Genomic DNA, 17126 nt, shown 5'->3' with positions numbered 1-17126 from the left:
AGGCGGCTGCAGGCGGACGTGAAGAAAATAGATCTTTATTTAACAGAATGGATGCATAGTTCAACCTGTCTGTCTGCCTGTCTCACTCTCTGTCTCTGGGCCGCATCAAAAAAACACAAACAGCCTGAAAAAGTCCTCAGTTTTTACCTGGAAACAACAAATGAATCACTTAAAGACCCTTAATCTGAAGCCAAAATAAAGGAACATTTCACTGTTTTAATTAAAGGGGCTTCCTGCACTTTTCAGAGAACAGGAGCCAGAAAAACACCTGAACAGTGAACCTGAGGGGCATTTCAGGGATCATCCAGAAATAATCTTATAGAGAGCATCAGATTAAGGTAAAAACACAACAAGAACAAAAACGAGGAGTTAAGAAAACGTCTTGATTTAATGTTGGACTTCAGTGAGGAACCTTCAGCTGACATCAGTGGGACGTTTCAGCTCTTCAGCTTCTCTCAGGGCCAAATCAGCTAAAGTGAAGGGAGCCTGTCTCTCTCTCTGCCTGTCTGTCTCTCTACCTCTCTCTCTCTCTCTCTGCCTGTCTGTCTCTCTACCTGTCTGTCTCTCTCTCTCTCTGCCTGTCTGTCTGTCTCTCTACCTCTCTCTCTCTCTCTGCCTGTCTGTCTCTCTCTCTCTCTGCCTGTCTGTCTGTCTCTCTACCTGTCTCTCTCTCTCTGCCTGTCTGTCTCTTTACTACAGGAAGTGATCGCTCTGCTAAATGCTAACAGAGCTAGCGGAGCAGCCAGCGTCGCTAACATCTTTAAAAATATCAAACGGACGGTTTTGTTCACAGCAGCGACAGGAAACTGGACAGGAAACGTCTTGTGACGTCACCTGAGACACGTCAGGCTGTCGCCGACACACACACACACACACACACACACACACACACATTCACTCACTTCACCGGGAAAACACAGGGAAGGCCAAACTGCATAGAAAACAGTGTAAAGTGTCTCTGTTGTGCTCAGCTACAGACCGGCTCTGCTGTCAGCTGGTAACTACGGCAACCACTTGATGGACAGCTGCCTGCTGTCTTCAGTTGCTATGGTAACAAGAGGGATGTCAGATGAGAACCTTGGAGGTCAGTAGCTGGACAGCTGATATGGGTCAGAGGTCAGGGGTCAGAGGTCAGAGGTCAGGGGTCAGAGGTCAGAGGTCAGAGGTCAGGGGTCAGGGTTTCAGCTGAGCCGGTGTCAGTCCCAGGTGTGTTTGGTTTCCTGTGTTTACAGACAGCAGATCACATTCTGATTGGTCAGGCCAGGACGTTTGAGTGTGATTGGTTGATGAAAGACGCGTCTCGCCTCTGGATGTCACGAAAACGCCACCGCCAAACGTCTGAGAGCCACCAAGGGTTAGCTAATGTTCACTAATGCTAACGTTAGCTAGCTAACAATAAAGCCGTCTGTGGCTTGACGCGGGAGGTGAAGCCGCCTCTGTGGCTCCTGTTACACCACACCTGTCAGCACCTGGACGTACCTGAGGTGTGCAGAGGGGACGGGCAGGACGGCCCGGTCAGACTCTGCTGTGAAAAACAACGTGAGCTCAACAACCGCTAAAACTGGCTATCGTTAGCTAACGTCCCATCTTAAGCACATCTTAAGTACAAAACTAGTTGAATATTATTTAAAAATCTATCTGAAGGTTAAATCTATTCTTTGTATACCCGACAAACCAACGGTCACTTGTAGTGGAGCTGTGACGGCTCTTCTGTCCGCTCTGCCTTCACCTCCTCAGCACCTGTGCAGGTGTTCAGGAAGCTTCCAGATACGGGCAGCAGGGGGCAGCGCAGCCCACAGATCAAGAGAGACTCTAAGAAGACATTTTTAAAAACTGATTTTTAAACTAATATTAATATACTAAACTAATATTAGCAGAATAGTGCGTCCTCCTGCCGTGATGCATTTAATGACCTCACAGACCGCCGTCCACAACATCACCTCCTCATCTGGATTTATTCCCCAACATCCATGCCGACGTAAAGGACGCACAGAAGCTTTTGGCCTAAACCAATCAGACTGAAAGCGTCCTGGCGTAACCGCTCACCTGGGACGGGCACAGGGACAGGTGTCACTCAGTCGGTCAGGTATTCAAATGTCTTGCTGTTGCTCCTCGGTGCTCATCTGATTAGTCTAAACCAGTCTAAACCAGTCTAATCCAGTCTAAACCAGTGGAGTTGACTGCAGCATACTGGCGTGGGGGGGTGGGGGGGTGGGGGGGGGTTGGCACGTAGCAGAGTCCGGCCGGACCGGTCCAAACCGGTGTGAATGAGTTGTAAACCGGTCCAAAGCGGTCTAGAGCAGCGGGCTCCAGCGCAGCGTGCCGATGGAGATGAGCGTCTGGCAGGTGGCCGAGTCGAGCCACACCGACTCCACCAGGCTGAAGTGCAGGAAGCCCAGAGCGAAGCCGCAGCCCACGTCCGACAGGTGGTGTTTACCCAGCAGCACCCGGGACACGCCCACCAGGAAGGCCCACAGGTACAGCAGGATCCGCAAAGGCACCTGGGAAAAAAACACACGTGGTTATTGTTGTCATGGCCACGTTACTACCACCACTACTACTAAAGCTAATACTGCGACTACTACTGCTAATACTGCTAATGCTAATTCTGATGCTGATACTGCTACTACTATCACTAATACTGCTAAAACTACTGCTAATACTGCTGCTATTAATATTACTGCTACTACTGCCACTACTACTACTGATATTGCTATTACTACTAATACTGTTGCTACCACTATTACTGCAGTACTAATACTGCTACTGCTACTGCTACTACTAGTAGTACTTTGGAGGAGAACTATGTAGATGGTGCAGGGAGAAGCTGCGTAACCATGGCGACTGACATGAGAGGTTGGTTGTCTGAAATCTGGGTTTGTGATGGGGTTTGAGGAAGGCCGTGTGGAGGCTGGGACGTGCGGCGTTGGGTGACTTTTTGCAGTGGGGCCTATTTTGTTTTGGGGGGTTTTCGGCTCTTTGCACCGGACGGGTTGGCCTCCACTGTTCCAGGGTTTTGTTTAAGGCAATAAACTCATCAGACACACAACTGCTCTTCATTTTCATGTTTCAGCAAACAGCCTGCGTTTGTTCTGGATGACGCCATGAGGGCAAAAAACTAAAACAGCATCAAATCAGCTCTGACAGTGGGGAAGTAATACTCACAACCACCATCATGCAATTCATACAAATGAGCATTTTTGGAGAGGGAAAGCTTGAAAGCCAACATCACCGTGCCAACCAAGCCTTCAAAACCTTTTAGATAGAAAGATGACATATTTAAACACTAATTTTCATTAATAAATCATTACATTATGTATGAAACAAATTACAAAACACCCTTTTCGCGTTCCAGCTGGGCGCTTCATTATAACATGAAGAGAAGCTAAAAAGTAAAAAGCCTCCAGACAAAGCGTCCTCCTCAGGGAGAGACGCTCCCCTCCTCTCTCCTGAAGGAGCTACTTGATACTGTCGGCGTTGCTGTTCTGGATATCAGAAATAGCTCCTGACGCCTGGCTCCGTCCCCAGCTGCTTTAAATGTGCTGCAGTCCGCCTCCTGTTGAAGACAACGGGCGTCCGTCCACAGCCCCTGGACGACTACGGGACCGTCCCGTCCACACCTCCCAGTTTCTGTGCTGGAGCAGGTGCACTCCTCCCAGCTGGGACCGCACGAGCAGCCGCCGCAGTTTTGACAAATTGCAGTGTGGTTTCAGACACTCAATGCAGGGAACAGCTGATTTATGTTGTGAGATGAGCCTGTCGGCGGCGTCCGACACCAACATGACGTCAGACAGACAGAGAGACAGGGTGTCATACCTGTCCAGCGTCTGTCAGGTCGCAGACGCCGGCATTCACCGTCTCAGGCTGTTTCCACTCCTGATGCTGGTTTCAGGGTCATTACAGTTCACAAAAACTAAAATAAAAACTAAAACTATGTGTGAAAAATATTTCAGTTAACTGAAATACCAACAAATACTAGACTTTAGAAAAAAACAAAAACTAACTGAGACGATATTGTTTTGTTACAAACAGCTGAAGTACAGTCAGAGTGTGTGTGCAGTGTGTTCAGTGCTGCTGGTCAGTGTAAGACATGACTGGGAGTCACTGCCTTCAAAAAGTGAAGAGCTATTCTGACAAACAGCGACCACATTAGACAGACAGAAAGAGAAAAATAAAAGTAAGAATTAATGAAAAATCTCTCTTTGGTCCGACCTGAGTGAGGTTGCTGGTTCAATGGCTCCAAGGAGGGAAACTACCCAGAATTCATTTCAACCTAAACAAGGCCGGTGTGGAAATGCCCTCACATTCTCATCGTCTTTCCTCTGTGTTGCCGCCGCGAGCGAGGGCTACCCTCCAGCCAGACGCTGCTAACAGCACTCAGCCCCAAACCACGAGAACGAAAACCATTTGTGTTCCCGCTGTGGTGCCGATCGCCTCACAGCCTTCCCTGTGACCCGCCTGTCACTCGCCGCCTCGCTGCAAGTGTAAACGAGGGGCTAAAGTCTGCAGACCCAGCACCGACTAACTCCTGCAGAACTACGGGCCGCAGGATTTTATTCCTTTGGACGCCACTTTGTGCATTTTGGACTGGCCCCTCAGTTTGTTCCGTTTTTGGCGGCCCTGTCTCGCTGTGCGTTGCCAGCTCTCTCTCTACATCGCATCATGACAGCCCCGTCGAGGACGATCAGAGACCGGAGAAGACGATGGAAACACCTCGGCCTCGGCAGCACGCCACATCCGGAGCCACGGAGGAAAGACAGCGTTTCCATCGTCTTTATATCTCCTGTTGGATGCTACTATGTGCACGGTTTGTGTTGGGCTTTCATTGGTCTTTGTGGATTTTTAATGTCTGGTATACTGACCAGTGTTTTGAATCTGAAGCAATTTGTAACTTTTGTTCAGAAAAATTCTGTATAAATAAAAATGAGTAATTCTAATAGTAGCAACAGTAAAGACCCACTGCTAGCACCAGGTGGTTCAGCAGGAACTTGGACACCATGGCGGCTCGGCTCGCATGGGCTGCTGGGAAGGAGTACGTATCCATGGCGATGTAGTCCAAGAAGCCCGGGGGGAAGTCCCATGGTCCTCGGCGTTTCACCAACTTCTGCATCCCGGCCACCGTCATCACGTCCAGGATCAGAGCTGAGGAGGAGAGTCAGCGCCACATCACCGTCACACCACAAACAGCACAACCAGCACCTCTGCTCGCCTGCCGCCACGCTGCTGCAGCAAGCCGCACTCTTTTATTTCAAACATCACTTTTCCTTCTAGAAATGTGACATCACACAGCACTGTGCCAAAAAACTTAAATCATTAAAAAAATAGGTGCCACAAAATGCACTTTAAAAAAGCACTTTAAAACACGTTATTTTGTATATTTTAGAATATTCAAAATAAATTTTTTGCATTTAGATTTTTCTATTTTTTCCTCATAAGTTTGTGATTTTTTTTCTTGTAAATTTACCACTTTAATCTCAGAGAATATCCAAGCTTTTCCTTCTAAATTTACAAATTAAATCTCAGGTTTTTTTTTTTTTTTTTTCAGAATATTGCCCCCCAACCTTTTTTTTTTATTATTATTTTTTAGCAAAATCTTGCTTATTCTGCCTTTACGTTCCTGAAGACGAGCGTGCTGAAAGACTTTTTCTCACATTAGTGCATGAGACCCAAACTGAAAAGCACCTCAAACCCTAACCCTGTTCAGATCAGTTCCTTTTCTTTCAGCTTCATTATACTTGTGCAAATCACATGTATAATGAGAAGAGAATTAATAAGTAACTGGAACTGTGGCACCATTCTGAAGCACTCTCATTCTTTTCCTGTTTCTGAAAAAACAACAGATTTTGAGCAGCCATCTCTTCTGGCTGGCTTCCTGTGTCAGTCTCACCCAGCAGCAGGTTGACCAGGACTTCCTGTCCAGCCAGCGTGTTGCTCTTCCACAGGCAGATGAGTGTGCCGCAGAGCCAGGGGAGGGCGTGGCCGCTGAACGCCAGCAGCATCACCATGGAGCGCAGCGGCGCCGCGGGGCTGGCACACATTCCCAGGCGCTTGGACAGGCTGATGTCGATGGCCAGCAGAGAGCTAATGGCAATGCCGCCGAACGACGGGTTCAGCTGCATGCAGTCCTGCTCTGGAAGCCGAGACGCCTCCTTCCCCCCGGCGTCTGCTCCTAAACCTCCATCCTGAGAGTCCCTCGATCCCCGAGGAGTGCCACAAGAAGAGGACAGCCTGAGAGGAAGAACAAGGAGAGGACAGTCTGAGAGGAACAACAAGAAAAAGGAGAGTACAGTCTGAGATGAACAACTAGAACAAGGAGAGGACAGTCTGAGAGGAACAACAAGAACAAGGAGAAGATAGTATGAGGAAGAACAAGGAGAGGACAGTCTGAGGAAGAACAAGGAGAGGACAGCCTGAGAGGAAGAACAAGAACAAGGAGAGGACAGTCTGAGGAAGAACAAGGAGAGAACAGTCTGAGGAAGAACAAGGAGAGGACAATCTGAGAGGAAGAACAAGAACAAGGAGAGGATAGTCTGAGGAAGAACAAGGAGAGGATAGTCTGAGGAAGAACAAGGAGAGGACAGTCTGAGAGGAACAACAAGAACAAGGAGAGGACAGTTTGAGATGAACAACTAGAACAAGGAGAGGACAGTCTGAGAGGAACAACAAGAACAAGGAGAGGACAGTTTGAGATGAACAACTAGAACAAGGAGAGGACAGTCTGAGAGGAACAACAAGAACAAGGAGAGGACAGTTTGAGATGAACAACTAGAACAAGGAGAGGACAGTCTGAGAGGAACAACAAGAACAAGGAGAGGACAGTCTGAGAGGAACAACAAGAACAAGGAGAGGACAGTCTGAGGAAGAACAAGGAGAGGATAGTCTGAGGAAGAACAAGGAGAGGATAGTCTGAGGAAGAACAAGGAGAGGACAGTCTGAGAGGAAGAACAAGAACAAGGAGAGGACAGTCTGAGATGAACAACTAGAACAAGGAGAGGACAGTCTGAGGAAGAACAAGGAGAGGACAGTCTGAGGAAGAACAAGGAGAGGACAGTCTGCGGAAGAACAAGGAGAGGACAGTCTGAGGAAGAACAAGGAGAGGACAGTCTGCGGAAGAACAAGGAGAGGACAGTCTGAGGAAGAACAAGGAGAGGACAGCCGGAGAGGAAGAACAAGAACAAGGAGAGGACAGTCTGAGGAACAACAAGGAGAGGACAGTCTGAGGGGAACAACAAGAACAAGGAGAGGACAGTCTGAGAGGAACAACAAGGAGAGGACAGTCTGAGGAACAACAAGGAGAGGACAGTCTGAGGAACAACAAGGGGAGGACAGTCTGAGAAAGAACAAGGAGAGGACAGTCTGAGAGGAAGAACAAGGAGAGGACAGTCTGAGGAACAAGGAGCGGAGTCAGATGACATCACAGTAACAGAGCAGCAGGTTCAAGTTCAGCTCAGAGCAAACATTGACAAAGTGAAACACCGGGCGTGACACCGGGCGTGACACCGGGTGTGACACGGGGCGTGACACCTGGCATGACACCGGGCGTGACACCGGGCGTGACACCTGGAGTGACACTGGGCGTGACACTGGGTGTGGCACCGGGTGTGGCACCGGGTGTGTTTCACAGCAAACTGAGCCGTCCTTCATGTGAAAAGAGAAAACAGCAGCAGGTGAAGAGGGATGTCATGACAGCAGCAGGAGGGAGGAGGCGGACCTGAAGATGCTGCAGTGTTTCTCAGATGTTGCACCAGATGAACAGATGACTGGGTATTTTTAAATGTCTGCATTGTGAGGAGGAAGGGAGCGTTCTTCACCTCCCTCCTCCTTCTTTATCTGGATCTGTCTTACCCCACTAAGACCTTCAGGTTTTTCATTTGAATTTCCCTCCAAGAGCCCCAACAGCAGAAACATTTGTCCACACAGCAGGCAGTTACTTTGCAGGAATGTCACACTTTCGATTCGCTCCGGAGTGACGCTAACGCTAACGAATCTCAACCAAGCAGCAGCAGGAGTGCGGCTAAAGCTAGCATGGCTAAAGCTAGCGCATCATCTGTTGTCAAAGGTAAACTCCTCCACACACTGTCTATTGCGTTAGTGTCTTTGTATCTCAATAATTTAAACACTCAAATGTAGTTGTGTAAAAGTCATCTGGATGGACAGGAGTGGTGGCATTTTAACAACACAATGATATAAAAGAAATACAAATAAACCCATTTGTAGTTTTTTTTTTCTTCCCCTTGCCCAGTGAGAGTCGATAAGAGAATCGTTAAAGATTTGAATCGATAAGCAGATTTGATCACGGAATCGGAATCGCTAAAATCTTATCAAATCCCATCTCTACTTACAAGTTCAAAGTAATCAAAATAAATTTGGTAAAAGAAATGTACTGTCTTCATCCTCTGGTTCCACGACAATGCAGCGTAGGAACCAGTATGGAGAACCAGGTCTGCCGGCAGAACAAAGCCAGCCGGGAGGGGAACGTTTTTGTCTGAGGCCGTGGAGTTCGCCTACCCTACATGGCAGCATTAGCAATCAGCAGAAAACATATCCTGACGCTGTGCACATTGTAGCAGGGGACTTTAATCATGTGGATTTAAAGACAGTGCTCCCTAAATTCAATCAGCATGTCAAGTGTGCTACAAGAGGAGCTAACACACTGGACAAGGTCAACTCGAACATCAAGCTTGGCTACAGGGCTAAACCACTACCTCACCTGTGCCAGTCTGACCACATATCCCTGCTTTTGATCCTGGCATACATCCCCCTCAGGAAAACTGCTCCTACCACCATAAAGACTGTGAAAACTTGGCCTGATGGCGCTTCTCAGCAGCTGCAGGACTGTTTCAGAACAGCTGACTGGGAGGTTTTTGAACATCCAGACTTGGAAGTGTTCACTGACAGTGTCCTTTGTTATATTAAGACCTACACAGACACTGTCACATCCAAACACATCCAAGTCCACCCCAACTAGAAGCCCTGGATGCGGCTGCTGAAGGAGAGAAACACCGCCTTCAGGTCCAGCGACGGGGCTCTCTACAGCACAGCCCAAGCCAACCTGAAGAGAGGCATCAGAGAGGCCAAGTCGGACTACAGGAGGAGGATCGAGGACCACCTGGACAGTAACAACAGCAGGCAAGTGTGGCAGGGGGTCCAGCATCTCACCAACTACAGGACCATCCTCGGAGCTGTTGAAGGTGACGCTTCACTGGCAGAGGAGGTTAACCTCTTCTTTGCCCATTTGGAGGGGACCCACCTGACTCAGCTATGCTACATCAAGCGGCACACAGCAGCTCCACTCTCACAGTGGAGGAGCACTAGGTGAGGAGCACTCTGCGGGCCGTTAAAAACCCCAGAAAAAACCTCATCACCAGCCTCAATGACTACCGGCCAGTAGCACTCACCCTAGTGGTGATGAAATGTTTTGAAAAACTGATCTGGAGTCACATCATAGGACTCCTCCCACCACTCCTTGACCCACACCAGTTTGCTTACTGGGCTAACAGATCCACAGAGGATGCCGTGGCCACAACTCTCCATGCTGCACTGTCCCACCTGGAGCAGCAGGGGAGCTACGCACAGCTGCTCTTTGTGGACTATAGCTTGGCGTTTAACACCATCCTCCATCACAGACTGATGACCAAGCTGGTGGACCTCGGGCTTCCACTCTCCACCTGCCTTTGGATCATTAACTTCCTGACGGGCCGCACACAGAGGGTGAGAGTGGGTCCCCACACATCCTCGGCACTCAGCCTCAGCACTGGCTACCCACAGGGATGCGTGCTGAGCCCCCTTCTCTACACCCTCTACACCTACGACTGCACCCCCTCCCCTTGCCGATGACACCACAGTGATGGGGCTCATCTCGGGGGGTGGGGGGGGGGGGGGTTAGTATGCTTTGAGAGCATACTAACTTATTGTATCTGTGTTTGGTACGGCAGTAGCACGGCGGCCCAGAACAAGGCCCTCCAGAGGGTCATCAACTCAGCCCAAAAAATCATCGGCTGCACCCTCCCCACACTTGAGGCACTGAACAGTTCCCGCTGCCTCAAAAGGGCTCAGAACATTGTTAAAGACATTTTCCATCCTGGTCACAACCTGTTTTGGCTTTGGGGGGGTCTGGGGGGCTTGACTCCAATAATTTAACAACATGTTAAATGATTATTATTATTTTAAAAATGTAAATTACTTATCAAACACACCTAACAATTCAGCTACCAACGAATGAGCAGTAGTATGCATGTGATAACATAGATTGCAGAATAATCCAGAGTGATACCTCTTCTCTGAATAGACAAGGTAAGCCAGTGTACTGCTGTTAGCCAGTGAAAATAGAGCAGAGTGGCAACTCTTCGCTTTGTTACACAATCTATGTCAGTGCGCTGCTGAAGTCTGGAAATCTGCTGTGCCTTTGCCAGACATACGTTCATATTCCACACAAAAACAGCATTTCATTCAAATTTTGTCAAATCCTGTCATATTCCGCGTAGCGGCGCAACTTGGTGGGCGTTATCCTGGTAATTGCTGCCCTGACGACGTGCTAACATCCGTGCTAACTCGCACTGGCTCTGCCTCGTCATCGAGCCGCGGCTCGGTCGGCTCGCCGGGGATGCACTCCCCTCGGCCTGGGGGTGAACGAGCGGGCTCATCGTCTCCTCCAGTGCTCCTCCGACTTCGGAAAAAGAAAGTGTCCAACGTGTTTTGACCCTTTCTCCGTGACATGTCGCGTAAAAGTTGTTAGCATGTAGACAGGTAGAGACAGGCAGTGGTTTGGGGGGTTCAGGTGATGGATAATACACCCGACCTCTCACTCCCTATGTGTTCACATATCGACCATAAGATGTCGCCATTGCGCTTTCAACCGTATCACCAGATGCGGTTAAAAGCTCTATATACCGTCTTTGGTATCACTGTTTCTGGTGCATAAAAAAACTATTTAAAATAAATAAACAAGCGACGCTTAGCCTGGCGGGGGGGCAAGAAAAGCCTGGCGGCCCACCAGGCCTATAAAGCACTGGGGAACCCTGTATTCTAAGTCCTGACGGTAAAACATTTGGCATGACTGCTGGTCACAGCGGACAACAACATACATCCAAACTGTGTTTACACAGACAGGCCACAACTGAGAGGACCTCCCAGCATGCAGTGCACTAGTTTGTCCTGCAGGGACGGAGCTCCTGAACACAGACAAGGATATTATGTTCTATTAAGACCACTGTATGCATGTGTGGTATTATTAGATATTATAGAATATCCTCTCTATGTACTATAATAAGAATTGCCAATTATAGACAATTACAGACAAATGCACATGTGAGAGTTGAGTGGCTCTCTGGAAAAAAGTGCTGAGTCATCCTTCAGCATATTCATTCTGCTGAAACACAAGACGTTTTACTTTTACCCCCTCACCAAAAATTCACATTTTCTTTTTACTTTTAATAAATAAAAAAATAATTACTCTGGAGTGAATTTTTGGTGATTTTCTTTTAATTATCATTATCACTATCATTATTATTATTGTTGTTGTTGTTATTAACCTTCTTTTCCTAACCTTATTGTGTATTTTGGATATATGTTTTTTCATTCCCAAAGTTTGAGCTGTTCTTTTTTTGTACATTACTAATATTTTTAAAATTTTCAGGTCACATCCGTGTTTTTTGCTGATGTGTTACTGATGCTCTGGTCATTTTTTGCTAATTTGCTAACGGTCGCCCCCCCTCATGTCTTCCTGTCAAAGCTGTGATCAAATGTGATCAAATGTTTGTGTCATGATGGGGGTGTGGCCTTCCCAGGAGAGGCCACGCCCCCCTCCACAGGGCTGGAGGGCTCCCTGGATATTTTGATGAGGTTAATGATGATGATGATGATGATGATGATGATGATGATGATGATGATGATGTAAATGATGATGCTGTGGCCTTCACACTCACCACATGTAAACCAGCTGAACACCTGTGGGAGATTCTGGACTGTCCACCATCATCATCATCAGATGAAGAACGAAGCTCCGCCCCTCCAGGAGAGTTCAAACTAACGCACTGCATGCTGGGAGCTGAATTCATATAACACCTGTTTGTATGCAGCATGTATGGACATGTTAGTGTGTTTGTGGCATGAGAGCAGACTGCCTTGTAATGCATGAGAGGAGATTACTTCACACACACACACACACACACACACACACACACACACACACACACACACACACACACACACACACTGACCTTCTCACTATCAGCTGCTTCCGGCTGAAATGTAAATCTAGATGCAGATGAAGGTGTGACGTCACCCGGAGCTCAGACACACATGCAGGAGTTTAGGCTGAGTTTTGTCACGGTGTGTGTGTGTGTGTGTGTGTGTGTGTGTGTGTGTGTGTGTGTGTGTGTGTGTGTCAGTGCTGTCATGTCCTACCTGGCCCCTCCGTCCTCCTGCTGGTTGAGGCTCTGCTGCCTGAAGGCGGAGCGTCGCGCCCCGCCGCCCCCCCGCGGCTCCACGTGCTGCCGCGGCGGCTGGTTCAACGACACGAACTCGGGCCGGTTCAGGACGTTGTTCCGGTCTCTGGCCCGGGACCGGGCCTGGCTCCCCGGCATGACGGTGAGCGGACGGGCGGAGCGCGGCGGTGCGGTGCGGTGCGGTGCGGTGTCGCGGCGTGGCGTGGCGTGGCGTGTCGCGGCGGGGCTCTGAGCTGTGGCGGCAGGCAGCAGATCTGGAGCTCCGTCTCTCTGCTCTGCTATAAATAGAGACGCTGGCCTTCTTCTGCCTGCTCACCGTCAGCTGTTCAGCACCGAGGCTGGCTGCTGCGCTCTGGAAAAACACAGACACACACACACTCACACACACTCACGCACGCACGCACACACGCACGCACACACACACACACGCATTACTACAACACACATCATACTTCAACAACATGATATATAATACACAGCATATACACCTCAACACAACACACACCATTCCATGATGGTACAACACAACACAACACAACACACAACACAACACAACACACAACACAACACAACATACAACACAACACAACACACAACACAACACAACACAACACAACACAACACAACACACAACACAACACAACACAACACACAACACACAGCACAACACAACACAACACACAACACACAACACAACACACACAACACAACACAACACACAACACAACACAACATACAACACAACACACAACACACAACACAACACACAGCACAACACAACACACAACACACAGCACAACACAACACACAACACACAGCACAACACAACACACAACACAACATGAAAACAACACAACATGAAACAACACAACATGAAACAACACAACATGAAACAACACAACATGAAACAACACAACATGAAACAACATGACACCACGATGTAACAACAGTGTGACAACATTGTAACAGCTGATCCAGCGGAGTGATCTGATTGGACGAGAGGCGTGACCATGGCTGCTGTGATCTTGGTCCCATCAAACCTCCGTCCACACAGACGGACACGTTTCTGAAAACAACACCGGAGGCACATCTGAGTGTTGGTGCGAGGACAAGGGGGGGACAGAGGCCTGGATGCTGCGGCCTCCTGAGAGTTTTACCCTCACCCCCCAGGCTGTGGGCGGAGCTAAGACGAAGTCCAGGAGGCGGGGTAATCACAGTTAAAAACAAACAAAACAAAAAACATAGAAGTGCATTCCTCGCAAGTTTCTGTAGAGACAGAAAGTCCAAACACGTCCACTTTGTGCTTTGGACCAGAGACACAGCCTGCAGGTCAGTGTTGTGTCCAGCGGGGGCAGCACTGAGCTAAACAGCCTGCAGGTCAGTGTTGTGTCCAGCGGGGGCAGCACTGAGCTAAACAGCCTGCAGGTCAGTGTTGTGTCCAGCGGGGGCAGCACTGAGCTAAACAGCCTGCAGGTCAGTGTTGTGTCCAGCGGGGGCAGCACTGAGCTAAACAGCCTGCAGGTCAGTGTTGTGTCCAGCGGGGGCAGCACTGAGCTAAACAGAGCAGAATCTGTGTGGGTCAGTGGGGCTCAATGCTCTAAACTGATCAGTCCATTTGATCCAGATATTGATCAGTAACTGGACTGTTCCTGTCCATATTTCTGCTGCAGACAGGATTATAAACTGAGATTATAATCCATGGCTGTAAAATGCTGTGAGTGTGAGCAGATTAGCACTGGCATTGAGGCTCTGTGCTGCTGACTGGCTGCAGAACCACAGGAGAACCAATCATCTGCTTCCTAAATGTTCCACATTTCCTTCCTCTGAGCTCAGAGAAATGTGGAGCTTCTGAAGCAGCGGAGGAGCAGGATTATCATCTACAGAGCTGATACTCTGCTCAGCCTCTGCAGCGCCCCCTGCAGGAGGAGCAGGATTATCATCTACAGAGCCGACACTCTGCTCAGCCTCTGCAGCGCCCCCTGCAGGAGGAGCAGGATTATCATCTACAGAGCCGACACTCTGCTCAGCCTCTGCAGCGCCCCCTGCAGGAGGAGCAGGATTATCATCTACAGAGCCGACACTCTGCTCAGCCTCTGCAGCGCCCCCTGCAGGAGGAGCAGGATTATCATCTACAGAGCCGACACTCTGCTCAGCCTCTGCAGCGCCCCCTGCAGGAGGAGCAGGATTATCATCTACAGAGCCGACACTCTGCTCAGCCTCTGCAGCGCCCCCTGCAGGAGGAGCAGGATTATCATCTACAGAGCTGACACTCTGCTCAGCCTCTGCAGCGCCCCCTGCAGGAGGAGCAGGATTATCATCTACAGAGCCGACACTCTGCTCAGCCTCTGCAGCGCCCCCTGCAGGCGGACACACAGACTGTTGCAGGTGAAACATCTTCCTGTACGCAGCAGCTCTGGAGGAAGTCTACTAAATGAGCTGATAATCAATCAGTCACACAAAAGAATGATCAATATTAACAACACCGAGGTCACAGCCGTCTGATAACACGTGAAGTAAATATGAAGTGGATGTGTTGGTCTGAGGCAGCAGAGAGGCCATATAGAATATCAGCAGGTCACATTCAGCCGACTGGAGCTGCTCCAGGCTAAATACAGACCAAGCTCGGTCTGTCATTCAAGCCACACACACACACACACACACACACACACACACACACACACAGACACCTTAAGAAAACTCAGGCAGACCGGTCAGTAGGACCAAAGAACTAAAATAAAAATTTTAAAATCCTGAATATATTCAAGCAAACAAAGATCATTTACTGGACTGAACTCCCCATCTGACCACACAAAACAACATTAGACAAACTACAGTCAAAACACAGAAACTGTCACACTGGGAGTACAGTCACCTGAGAGTCCAACTCCAATTAAACTACACCGCATGGACCGAAGTCCACCTGCACCTCCACCTGCAGGAGCTTCTCTGAGCTCCATCCTGAACCCACAGGCTTTAATCTGGAGAACAGCTTCCACTCTGGGAGGCTTTCTGCCAGATGTTGGAGTGTCTGTGGGAGTTTGTGCCAGATGTTGGAGTGTGTCTGTGGGAGTTTCTGCCAGATGTTGGAGTGTCTGTGGGAGTTTCTGCCAGATGTTGGAGTGTCTGTGGGAGTTTCTGCCAGATGTTGGAGTGTCTGTGGGAGTTTCTGCCAGATGTTGGAGTGTCTGTGGGAGTTTGTGCCAGATGTTGAAGTGTGTCTGTGGGAGTTTCTGCCAGATGTTGGAGTGTGTCTGTGGGAGTTTCTGCCAGATGTTGGAGTGTCTGTGGGAGTTTCTGCCAGATGTTGGAGTGTCTGTGGGAGTTTGTGCCAGATGTTGAAGTGTGTCTGTGGGAGTTTCTGCCAGATGTTGGAGTGTGTCTGTGGGAGTTTGTGCCAGATGTTGAAGTGTGTCTGTGGGAGTTTCTGCCAGATGTTGGAGTGTGTCTGTGGGAGTTTCTGCCAGATGTTGGAGTGTGTCTGTGGGAGTTTGTGCCAGATGTTGAAGTGTGTCTGTGGGAGTTTCTGCCAGATGTTGGAGTGTCTGTGGGAGTTTCTGCCAGATGTTGGAGTGTGTCTGTGGGAGTTTCTGCCAGATGTTGGAGTGTGTCTGTGGGAGTTTCTGCCAGATGTTAGCAGACCTGCAGCTTGTGAACAGGCAGGGCAGGCGACTGCTTGGGGCCCCGAGCCGACAGGGGGCCCCTGAGACTCGGGGCCCGAGGCCTGTTTTTACCGAAATGTCTCAAAAATGTACTAGCTGCAGTGACCCCCCCCCCCCCCCCCCCCCCGTTAAACAACAGCGGGCGATTTGCAGTGACAGCTCAAGGCAGAATCTGAACCAATGCAGAAAAAGTGCTGATGATGTGGATTATTTACAATGTAACAGTGAGTTATTTATTTATTTATTTAAATTATTCTTTACATTCTTTTCTATATTCCTTGTTTATAGTGTTTATGTTGCTTTTTGCTATTTATTATCTGTTTATACTGTTTATAATGTAAATTATGCTTCATATTTTGCTATCCACTTTGCTGCTGTAATGCTTGAAATTTCCCCACCGTGGGACTAATAAAGGAATATCTTATCTTATCTTATCTTATTTATAATTTCACATACTTTATATTTCCAAAATGACAAGGTTTTTCATGTTATTGAATTCTAATATATTAGGTATGGTATGTGGACATTGGGAATAAATAAAAAAAAAAAAAGTATTGATTTCATACATTTTTCGTTGGTGTCACAGTAATTATAACATGATGGTGATGAACACACTGGTCGGAAGGGCCCCCTGGGAATTTTTGCTTAGGGCCCCAACAGACTCAAGAATCGCCTCTGGATGTTGGAGTGTGTCTGTGGGAGTTTCTGCCAGATGTTGGAGTGTGTCTGTGGGAGTTTCTCCCAGATGTTGGAGTGTCTGTGGGAGTTTCTGCCAGATGTTGGAGTGTGTCTGTGGGAGTTTCTCCCAGATGTTGGAGTGTCTGTGGGAGTTTCTGCCAGATGTTGGAGTGTGTCAGAGTCCGGCGGCGGCGTGCTTTACTCCGCTCCGTCCGCCGCTCGGCGTCGTGCTCGGTGACGTGAGGCTGGCGTGCGGCCGCTCGGTCATGAAGCTCCCGGCTCAGTTTCTGTGCTGATGTTGATGCCAGAGGAGGTTTGGAGCTCTGCAGGTACTGAGGTGGCA

At 48.8% G+C, this 17126-nt stretch overlaps 1 protein-coding gene across 1 annotated transcript; it reads right to left on the bottom strand.

Annotated features, from left to right (window-relative positions):
• Window positions 1–28: 28 nt before the first annotated feature.
• LOC115364883 (inactive phospholipid phosphatase 7-like) lies at window positions 29–12818 on the bottom strand. The gene is made up of 4 exons (XM_030059549.1): window positions 12406–12818; window positions 5888–6228; window positions 4961–5142; window positions 29–2501 (listed from the first exon to the last, which is right to left on the bottom strand). The coding sequence occupies exons 1-4, from the start codon at window positions 12582–12584 to the stop codon at window positions 2295–2297; spliced, it is 909 nt and encodes a 302-aa protein (XP_029915409.1). The 5' UTR covers window positions 12585–12818; the 3' UTR covers window positions 29–2294.
• Window positions 12819–17126: the final 4308 nt, after the last annotated feature.

This window comes from Myripristis murdjan, chromosome 9 (assembly GCF_902150065.1).
Source record: "Myripristis murdjan chromosome 9, fMyrMur1.1, whole genome shotgun sequence".
Taxonomy (NCBI): domain Eukaryota; kingdom Metazoa; phylum Chordata; class Actinopteri; order Holocentriformes; family Holocentridae; genus Myripristis; species Myripristis murdjan.
The sequence above is the reverse complement of the archived record's forward strand: the minus strand, read 5'-3'. Positions and strand labels throughout refer to the sequence as shown.